The 11,793-nt window shown below is 30.8% G+C and overlaps 1 protein-coding gene across 1 annotated transcript; it reads left to right on the top strand.

The window, feature by feature from the left end:
- The first annotated feature begins 2,866 nt into the window (after positions 1–2,866).
- LOC120115674 (60S ribosomal protein L10-like) lies at positions 2,867–4,836 on the top strand. The gene is made up of 4 exons (XM_039136302.1): positions 2,867–2,964; positions 3,397–3,898; positions 4,175–4,256; positions 4,732–4,836. Exons 1-4 carry the CDS (start codon positions 2,955–2,957, stop codon positions 4,798–4,800), a joined length of 663 nt encoding a protein of 220 aa, XP_038992233.1. The 5' UTR covers positions 2,867–2,954; the 3' UTR covers positions 4,801–4,836.
- The last annotated feature ends 6,957 nt before the right edge of the window (positions 4,837–11,793 follow it).

The raw sequence follows: 11,793 nt of genomic DNA, 5'->3' as shown, positions 1-11,793 counted from the left end.
TTATTCCTTATCCTGTAGTCTTAATATCTATCTCCACTGCTTTTGCACCATTTCCTTTCTTCTTTTCTTTCCTTTGCTTATCATTCAAGTTTAAGGCTTTCCAAAACAACCCACACTCCCATTTCAGATGCTTCACTCCTAAACAATCCTACCCAACTCAAATGATTTGTATGTATACGTATGTACATGCACGAATGAAGCGAACTTAATGGATAAATGGATGATTGTTATATTTAAAGTCTTGAGTTTAAATAAATATGATTGCACATGTAACTCAAGGTGGGCACGTGTTCACCTTGAAATCCGAATTTTCTTAGGTTGGTTATCTATTTATTTGATAGTGTTCATCCTAAAATTTTATTTGTATTCACCCCCATTAAAAAATTTTATGACATTAACATGTGTGCTCGTCCTAACAATTATATATGGATCCACCACTAAGTTCAAGTATGACGTCTGTATGAGTATTTAAACATTTATCAATAAATGATTAAAAATCTTTTGTACCGATACTACCTTATAATAATAATAAATAAATAAATCATATTAGATTTTTAAATAAAATCTAATAATATTATTCTTTTAGAATAAGTAACATGTGAGAATTCCTGAAGTTGAAGAATCTTCTAATTCTGAAGTTCATATAAATTATCAATTACTTTTTACTTGTTTATTGATTGAGATGCTCAAATCGACTACGTTAACTAGTCTAAAATATTTAAAAATTAGTAAATTTTTAGTTCAAGTCATACCAATGTATATAATGATAGATTCAAAAATATTATTTTAGAGTGGACACATATATATTAATAACATAAATTTTAAATAATCTTAACATAATACCTATTCTATTAAATATCATTTATAATTTAATATTTTTAAAATTAAGTATAACATAATTCATTAATTAACACAAGGATATTTGAATGTAATAAATATACAAAATTAATTTTAAAAAGCTTAAAAATGAATAATGAATAATGAAATTCAATATTCAAATTTATTACCCATAAAAAGAAAGTGAAATTGATTTTTTTTTTGCCTCAATAATCTATTAAAAGTAGGGTAAATTTAAATAATGGATATTGAAGGTCGGTGCCTACATTTTTGGTGGGAAATAATTAGAATATTCAAATTTAAATATTATTCAAATTTATAATTCTTTAATATGTTAGAAATAGATATTTATAAATATTTAAATATGTAATATGCATTATCATCCTTTGTCATAGGGACGAATTCGAATATTTATGTTGAGAGATGAACCTCTAAAACTTTTGAAGGGAATAATTCATAAAATTTTAAGAAATGAAAATAAATTTTTAATAATAAATACATAAAAAATATAAAATATATGATAATTTTAAATTTTTAGATCGTTCGTAGGTACATCCCTATTTTATGCTATCAATATATATTTGTATATATATTTTGTTCTCTTCAATTGAATTGATATCTAATTAAATATGATGTCAAATTGCATTGGAGATTTCTATGTTAAATAAACCATTTCTTCCTTGGTTAGACCATGCCTAATGCCCGTTCTTGTATATATGCCATTGGGCAATGAAAGTACCTAGCAGGTCCCCTTTAATAGGACCTACTCAAATTGGTCCATATATTGGTTTAATTCAATTCATAATAAGTTGAAATTAATCATCCGATTATTAAATATATTTTATAAATTTTAAATCTAATCATAATCTTAATTAAAGACGAAAGAAAAGAGGAATCTAATCTCTAAAAAAGAAAAGGAAATGTTTTTAGTGATTCCAGATACATATTTAAAAAAAATGTCAAAAAATAAAGATGAATAATTTGACTAACCAATTAAATATATTTTTACGATTATTATATAATTCCGTCAAATTCGTCTACTAATAAAAATAGCCGAATAAGAATAAACTTTAACGTAATTAAAATTTAATATTTTAAAAAGTCGCACAATTTATTATTCTTCATTTGCCGTTCATGTGAAAAAAAATATTTCATTTGTAGTGGTGGAACCTAAAAATTTCAAAAATATTAATATTTTTTACGATTAGTCTGGAGTGATTATAAGATAATATATGTGTAGAATATTCTTAGTTAATTGACAATGGATGTGCACATACCCAATAAATGTAACTATTCGAACTCAAGACCTTTAAAAAAATAAAATTTCTTTTTATTAATGAGACCACTCAATGAATTTTAAATTATAAAAATTAATTTTTTTAAAATTTTGAGAACTTTTATTAGTGTGGATATTAAATTGATTCGTTTAATAACAAATACATTAAGTTGAATCAAATTTTGTAATAGAAGAATTAAACAATCTATTTAATGATAAAGAGATTAATTTGTTGTAATAAAGGGAGCTATGAGGTAGTCTGACCTTCATCTGACAATTATAGTGCAAACATGTTATGAAATCATATTTAAAAACATGATTCAGTACCATCAATTCAATCTCAAGCTACAAAACATCTTCCCATTTTTGCAATGATTCCTAATGATATAAGGGGCCAGGCCATATAAACTCAAATTCCTCAGAACGCTGTAAAATTCAACGCAATTTTGCATACGTAATTTTTTAATTTATCAAACCGACACCTTAATCTTGTAAAACTATAGAAATGAATATAAAATCAGGAAACTAGTTAACAGTTCAAAGAGAAAGCAAAGTTGTTGAAGGCTTTCTTTTCTGTTTCCAGTTCATATTAAGGCTTTGTGTGAAAGCATTTCCATAGTTTGAAAGTTATGGAAGGATCGAAAAAGTCTTTGTCAAAATATAAAGATAAATTCAAAGTAGATATGGGCTTTGTCATTGCTCTGTTTGACATTTACTGTCTGGGCTTCGGGCTGCGGATTGTTGAACACGAAATGAATTATATAGAATGAGGAGGGCGAAAGATTAGGGCTTGGGGATTTTCATTTTGTGCTCTCAAATCTCATCTGGACGACGATTCAGTATGGGGAGGAGTAAGTTCCTTTCTTCCTTCTCTCCTTTGCTTGCTTTCTATTAGATTTATTCTTTTTGATATCTTCGCTGCTATGATTATTCTTATGATAATTGATGTTCTCTGATATCCTTTGAATTATTCTTATGCTAATCTGGATTTTTTTTATGTTCTTAAGGTTTGAGATTTAGTATTCTATTTGTCAAAATTTGCTTGTTATTATTATGAACTTAGTAATAATACCTGATGACAAGCAAATTTTTATAGAAATTACTACCTGTGTCAATGATTAAGCTAGATTTTTTGAATAAAAAGAAGAAGAATTGATTTTTAACCTTTTTAAGAAGAAATATGATCTCAGATTTTGCTCAAGTGCAGGGATTAGTGGCATGATTGAATCTAAACTTGTTGATTTTGTAAAAGTGTGTTGGTTTGCTAAAAATCTTTTCTGTAGGACCTGCGAGGTGTTACCGCCAAATCAAGAACAAGCCATACCCGAAATCTCGATACTGCCGTGGTGTTCCAGACCCTAAGATAAGAATTTATGATGTTGGAATGAAGAAAAAAGGTGTTGACGAGTTTCCTTTCTGTGTCCATCTGGTCAGTTGGGAGAAGGAGAATGTCTCGAGTGAGGCACTGGAGGCTGCTCGAATCGCCTGCAACAAGTACATGGCCAAATTCGCCGGAAAAGATGCTTTCCATTTGAGGGTTAGGGTTCATCCCTTCCATGTTCTTCGGATCAACAAGATGCTTTCATGTGCCGGGGCTGATAGGCTTCAGACTGGAATGAGGGGTGCTTTTGGGAAACCTCAAGGAACATGCGCAAGAGTTGACATTGGTCAGGTCCTGCTCTCTGTTCGTTGTAAGGACAGCAACAGCCATCATGCTCAGGAGGCCCTTCGCCGTGCAAAGTTCAAGTTTCCCGGTCGTCAAAAGATTATCGTTAGCAGGAAGTGGTATGGAATTTTGATTCTTAGAAATTGAACTCTGAAACTCCTTGGTATGCTAGAGGATAACAGATATCATTAATCTCTGCTTGTGAAAACATAGGGTAGAACACACACTTTAGGCTCAAGAGTTAGAACCCTCTTATTGCTTCAGGCGTAGTGCTAGCTTGATGAAAGTAAAGATCAATATGTGCGCGTGTGTGTTTTCTGTACGTGTTTGTATACATTACATAAATGAACATATACATGGATTATAATCAGTCATTTTTTCATTGCCATTTTCAGGGGTTTTACCAAGTACAACCGTGCTGATTATCTGAAGTGGAAGTCTGAGAACAGGATTGTACCAGATGGTGTCAATGCAAAGGTAAGTATTAAGAAAACTAAATACATGGTGGAATGTTCTCTCTTTCAAACACAGTGCTTCCATGTAGTGATAGCATTTGATCGAGTTGAGACAGTGCTTCCATGTAGGGGTTAGCATTTGATCGAGTTGAGTCGAGTAAAAAAGTTTCGAGTTAGTCTAGTTAACGAGTCTTATATTATAACTTAAACTTTATTTGATTTTTTTAGTCAATTCGAGTTTATGAAATTAGGAGTAGAATTTTTTAGGGTTGAATAGAGTCTAATAAAAAAATTTGGTATTTTCTTTTGAAGTTGAGTTGCGCTCGCCCCTGCTTTCATCAATGATTTGTTATCTTACATCTGTGTATTTAGCACTTCGTGGCTTTGTGTAGCTCCTCTTAGGAAGAATGTGAAAAAAAATTTGAGAACATATTTTAGTGATATGATCCATTCCCTTGATGGTTTTTGTCTTGCTAAAGTGGAACTTGAATGTGCAGCTTCTTGGATGCCATGGACCTTTGGCTAATCGTCAACCTGGAAGAGCTTTTCTACGCGCATCATCTTGAAATGAATACCTAAAGCTTCTGGGGAAGTGCATTTTAGTTTATCATTACAGTTCCCAGTTGAGCAGACGGCTTAGAATAATAGAGTTGGTGTTTCAATTCAAACTCTTTAGCAATTGAGTTTGCTGGTACTGCCAAATACGTTATTCGATTCTTTAGTATAAAACGTTTTCTTTCACTTATATGGTATGGTAAAATAGTTTCTATTTCCATATACATGCAAAGTAGGTACAATTTGAAGGGATTTATACATGATAAAATTTAAAGATAATTTGTACATATTTTATGTAAGGTAAAAGTTATGGGTTAGTTAGAATCCAATTAGGTAAAAAAAATTACATTCTTTTAATATCGTTGAATTGAGATTAATTCCTTTTTTTAGTTATTTTTTTTTATTTCTTACTATTAATTTTAGTATTTGATTTCTTCTCATTCAGCAATATTAGAAAAGTGTGATTTTTTTTTAATTTTATATTATGTAATTGGATATCTCAATCTTTATCAATTGGGTCAAAATTCCCACGTGTATACAAAATGAATTCAATCAACTTTTACGTCAATGGTTAACAGTTAAATGATCTTATCGGTATTTTAACTATGCAATATAATTTTGATTGATTTTAGGCCAATCTTAATTCAAACCCAATTCTTAGTTCAACAAGCTCAAAACATTTAATAAACGGGTCATCATCAACGCCCGAAAGTTGACTCTAGAAATCGAATCTTACGAAAATATAGCAATAAACAATTCAATTTTCATTTTTTTTTTGAAAAATGGGTACTTTGTATTAAACAACCTAACCTAAAGTACATCACCCCAAAGACCTCATTAAAAAACCTCATTAAACCTAGGTAGAGGAAAACATAGTGAACCTTGGGTGGATAGAAGGGCAAATAAGATCACCAATTACATCAAAACAAAATACCGAAAATTACACCACTAGAACAGCACATAGCAAGCTACAAATATATAACTACAGACAACCTCCTAAAAGAAATACAAGAAGGAACTACACACATCCAAACAATGAACAAAACCATGCTACATCCCCCCAGCAAAAGACCAATGAGCAATGTCTATCAGTGGAAATTAGACCACAACTATAGATCTCGAAGAGAAGATAAGGCTGGAGCCAACCTCACTGCACCACTAAGCGTAGCCCCAGCTTGGCTGATAGATCAGCAAATGAGATGGAAGTGCCATGAATAGATCAAAAGCATCTAGATTAACGGTAAAATAAAGCGACCACAGAAGGAAAGACTCTCGGCACTTCTCGGCAGAAAACAAGTCCAAAATCAAGCTTCCTGATAAGAGCTTCATGTCCGAGCAGCAAACAACGAGATTCCCAATTCAGAATCACTAGCTGAACTGGACCACCCTAAACTAATGCTAACATCGCTAAAACGCATCACCAGAAATCTCCATTAACACACACCTCGAACAATAGCTTCCAGATTTTGAATAAAATCAGACACCATTGGTAACAACATCAGCCACAAGTAAATCCCATATCCCTATATGAAGCAAAGCTTTATAAAAAATCTGATCTGCCGAAAAAACAACACCATTAAATCTGAAATTATTTCTACAAATCTAGATAACCCAAATCATACCAAAAAAACCAATACGCCAAAGCCACCTCACTCTCCTCTTGACAGATTGCGAAAACCAAACCTCTAACCATTGATAAACATTCTTAGAAAACACTAAATTTGCATTCCACACCAAGCACCATCTTTGCCAAGCTTTCCATATAACAATGCAATGACAAAGAGCATGGTTAATCGCTTCCAGCTCAATATTGCAAAATAAACAACGAACCTGATCAGTGCAATTAACATCCTTTTTTACCAACTCAACTATAACCGACAGTTAAAGATGTCACATCAATTTAAAAACATTTATTGAACTGAAATTTGTCTAAAAGTTTGTTTCATTTAAAAACGCTCTTATTCTAACTTTAAATATCTATTTTTAAAGTATCTCTCAACTATAATTTGTTTCTTTGTCACAGGAAAAATAAATTCATTTGTTAATCAATAATTTTACTAAACCATGTCTTTTCGTAAAATCTTTTAAAAACAAAATAATGTAATATATTCTTTTCATGCATAAATACTCATAAACTAAACTAAGTAAAATAAACTAAAATAGTTCTAATTTACTATTACAAATTATTAAAAATAAATATAATAAATATAAACTACTGACATAATTATACATGTCACTACTAGTCAAAAGAAACTTCAATAATGTCTTACTGATACTTGTATTATGGATAATCTGCACATGATGCTTGGAAGACTCCTCATAAAATGTTTGTATCTCAATCAGACCTTACGCATGAAAATCATTTCGCGCTAAGTATAACTTAGTGAGGCAGTAATAATCTAAGGTGAGAAAAAAAATCAGAAAATATCATAAACATAAATAAAATAATTCGAATCAAAATATTAAATTGACAAACCAACTTATCTAAGTCGATTTCTTCACTGAGACCTGAAATTCCTTTTTACATCATGAACTCATGAAAATTCCGATAAATCATATCTGATAAAATAAGCATATCATGCTTTCTATCAACTAGAAATCATTCACAACTTGCATATTCATTTTCATAGCCCAATGCATATTTATGAAAACATAAGATACGTGAGTAAGGTGCGCACTGTGCACAACACGGTGCAAATCATAACTTATACTGAGATATGATGCACTTCAATGCCATCATAACCTGAATAAGCACCAACGGTGCTGGACATTGATACATGAATGTACCAAAGTTGATATGATAACATTGATACACGAATGTATCAAAGCTAATAATACTCAACTAACGGCATGCCAAGTGTACCAACAGTTCTCACTATAACACGCAATGGGCTGATGTATCATAATAAATTCATCATAAAAATATCATGTTTGGGTAGTTCATACCCTAAACCATTCATAAAACTTATATAAAATATTATAAAAATATTATTTATAAACTTTATAAATCATATTGTAAATTGGAATGAGGTCGACTTATCGCAAGTAGTCATCGATCAAAATAATTAAGTAAATAAATGCACTCACATTTGCCTCACTACATAACTTGTATATAATAATCCTAGTCACGAGCTTTGTCATTTCCTTTCAAATCGTTCGGATTGCTAGATTTGTCGTGGTCTGACAATACCAAATTATAACACAAAAATTGTTCGAACTACATATTAGTATAGTACTATATATTCGAAAATCTACAAAATAAAAATCTATATCAAACTAAATCATATTTCTATTATAATTTCCAACTTTTGAAATACTCTTCCAAATCCATGAATATTTATTTTCATCTTTAACCCTTCGTCTTTGATAAATTACACAAATAAGCCACAAATTGTGAATTCTTTTTAGAATTCACCTCATCATTTCCATTTAATTCATAATGGTCCTTCACCATTATGATAATTGAACATTAATTACTAAAATTCCAGCACTTGAATAAAATACCCAAATAAATTCTTCAATATTCAAAACATTATAAATTTCAACCCAAACTTTCCTAACTTTCAATTTTCAACCACCAAACTCAATAAATTTGTAATTCAACCTCAACTCAATATTTAATTCAAATTTCAGAATACTAATAAATTTTCCAGCATTCAATAATTTACTTAAATAAGACTTCTTCATTTAAGAACTTGCAAACAAGTCCCCAAAGTTTTGGAACCTTTCGAATTCCACCATCTCTAACCATTAAAATGAATTCTTTTAGAATTCTTCTCAACAATTCCAATTTATTCAAAATTGTCTCTTGCCATTTAACTTCAATTAAAAGCATCCAAAAATATACTCAAACATTTAAACATTACTCTTCATCTTCTAATCATTTTCGACTTAAATTCTAAAATTTCCATATTCAGACAACTTGCACTACCTTTAAAGAATCAGTATTCTGTATTGATTCACACACTGGAATTTAATTTCATTTTTTCCTTTGAAAACTATACTCAAATACGAATCTATCCATATAAAGAACTCCTTATAATTCATTCTTTACAATTTATGGTGAATTTTCAAAGTTGACCGACATAATCTGCTTTGTGCAGAATCTGCTACCCGTTTTTCTAACATTTCCTCGGTTAAAAATTCATATCTTTTTGTATACACTTTGAAATTGATCCCCGTTTATTTTAAACAAAACTAGATTGATATACAAACACAATATATAAAAATCACCTCCAAATAATTTTATAGAATTTCTGATAAATTTTCAAACTCCCTGCCAGATTTGAAAATCTAAACTGTTTTCACTCATTTGCATCCTTATGTTCTTCATAAATTCTTACAATACTTCTAATATCAAGAATCAATCTTTAATCATAAAAATCACACTTCCCCTTAATCAATATCTTACCAACTTGAGCATGAAACATGAAGATTTTTCTACTAAATGAAAGAGAATTTCATGTAGGTTATTTTATCCTTAATAATCTAACTTAAAATTCTAGTAAAAATAGACCAAAAATTAAAAAACAAAGCTTCTCACCTTGGCTATGGGTTTCAGCAGCTTTCTGGAGGAGATAAGAGTTCACGATAATTCTCATAAAAAAAATCTCCAATTATTAGCCTTTAAAACTAATTAAATGATTTGTTTTATTCCTTTTGGGCCAAATACCAAAATTACCCTTAATAAATCTTTAAATTACCAAATGTCATTGTCATATCATCCATTAAATATTCTTTGGTCAAATATGAATCAACTTGGCTTTGAATTTTTGAATTTGGCTATTCAATTTTCAAAAATTGCATTTTAGTCACTATAATTCTACTGTTCGGTCAAATATGTAAAATTGCACTGTTCTGAGCCAATTTTCTCTGATATGAAATATGAAAATAATATTTCAACCATTTTCTAACATCTTTCAAATTTTTGTAAAATTTCGGTTCGATTTGATTATCTGATTTCAAAACCGAACTTTACCGCTTTATAGCTTTTAACACAAATCCCGTTCTAAAAAAAATCTGATTCCCACTAAAATCTCTGTTTTAATTCAAACTATTCATTTACAGGCTAAAAATATAATTTTTAAAAAATTACAATTTCAGTTCCTAAACTTTTCAAAATTTATACTTTAGTCATTAAACTTTCAAAACTTACATTTTAGTCACTGGTTAAAATTTGGGATATTACAATTCCTCCCCCCTTAAATAAAATTCGTCCTCGAATTTTCCATAGTATTTATATAACTGCATTAAACAAATAAGGAAACTTTTTATTCATGTCTTATTCTCGTTCCCAATATACTTCCTCAACTTTATGGTTCCGCCAAAGAACCTTTACCAGTGGTATCGTCTTATTTCTTAGTTCTTTGAATCCATGTGCAAGTGTCGTTCACATGGAAGATTTTCCCTCACGGGCTTCCCCCGTCTCTTAAAATCGACTAACCCCATGTGCTAGAATCTTTACTGGCTCCTCTTTGTATGATAAATCCGGCTGAATCTCAATTTCTTCAGTTGTAATTACGTGTGAAGGATCTTATCGATAGTTTCGAAACATCGAAACATGAAATATATTATGAATCTTATATATCTCTAGAGGTAACGCCAACTGATAAGCTACTGGTCCAACTCTCTTTACAATCTCGTATGGTCCAATAAATCTTGGACTCAATTTTTATTTTCTTCCAAAACTCATAATCGTTTTTCAAGGTGACACTTTAAGAAATACCTTATCACCTACTTGATATTCAATCTCTTTTCTTTTTAAAACAACATAAGATTTCTGTATATCAGCAACTATCTTGAGATTATCTTGGATCACCTTCACATTGTCTTTCACCTCTTTAATCAGATCTGGACCAATTACATCTCGATCTTTCAATTTATACCAATTCAGTGGTGTTAGACATTTTCTTCCATATAATGCTTCAAAAGGAGCCATTTTGATACTTGATTGATAACTGTTATTATAAGCAAATTCTGCTAAAGACAAATATTTTTCCCATGATCCTTTGAAATCAATAACACACGCCCTTAGTATATCTTCAAGTATTTGAATAGTTCGCTCAGACTGACCATTTGTCTGAGGATGATAAGTTGTGCTGAAACTTAATCGAGTTCCCAATGCCTCATGCGAAGACTTCCAAAATCTCGAAGTGAATCTCGGATCTCTGTCTGAAACTATCGAAATGGGTACTCCATGAATTCCTATAATTTCTCTGACATATAACTCAGCATACTTTTTCATGGAATAATCTTCTCGAACTGGGATAAAGTGTGATGTCTTTGTCAATCTATCCACTATCACCCAGATCGAATATTTTCTACTGGGTGTCAAAGGTAAACCTGTTACGAAATCCATGGTAACTCGTTCCTATTTCCATTGAGGAATGGAGATAGGTTGCAACAACCCCGAAGGCACTTGGTGTTCTGCTTTTACCTGCTGAGAGGTTAGACATTTAGAAACAAACTCAGTGATAACTCTTTTCATACCTGCCCACAATTACTGAATCTTTAAATCTTGATACATTTTATTTCCTCTTGGATGCATAATCAAAGGATTATAATGAGCTTCAGAAAGAATATATTTATCCAGTTTTTCGTCATCTGGTATGCAAATTCGATTGCGATAATACAAACATCCATAAGATTTAAGTTCAAAATCTGTCATTTCTCCTTTCTTTGCTTGCTCCATTCTATCTAGACAATTCTTATCTTTATTATGAACATCCTTGATTCGATCTACTAGGGCAAGTTTCAATCTCAATTCTGCATTCAATGCATCATTTTCGTCTATTGATAGTCGTGCATCTAACGCTCTCATAACAACAAAGGTTTTTCGGCTTAGTGCGTCAACTATCACATTAGCCTTCCCAGGATGATAATCAATAATCACATCATAGTCTTTGAGAAGTTTAATCTATCTCATTTGCCTTAGATTTAACTCTTTCTGAGTGAGCAAATATTTTAAACTCTTATGATCTGTATAAATGTAGCATCGCTCACCA

The sequence above is a fragment of the Hibiscus syriacus genome, unplaced genomic scaffold (assembly GCF_006381635.1).
Source record: "Hibiscus syriacus cultivar Baekdansim isolate YM2019G1 unplaced genomic scaffold, ASM638163v2 tig00110270_pilon, whole genome shotgun sequence".
NCBI classification, from domain to species: domain Eukaryota; kingdom Viridiplantae; phylum Streptophyta; class Magnoliopsida; order Malvales; family Malvaceae; genus Hibiscus; species Hibiscus syriacus.
Note: the sequence above shows the minus strand (reverse complement) of the source record. Positions and strands in the feature narration are given on the sequence as shown.

Coding starts and splice junctions, on each gene's coding strand:
- LOC120115674 (XM_039136302.1), top strand. Junction 3,899..4,174: donor ATTATCGTTAGCAGGAAGTG/GTATGGAATTTT, acceptor TGCCATTTTCAG/GGGTTTTACCAAGTACAACC. Junction 4,257..4,731: donor CAGATGGTGTCAATGCAAAG/GTAAGTATTAAG, acceptor TTGAATGTGCAG/CTTCTTGGATGCCATGGACC.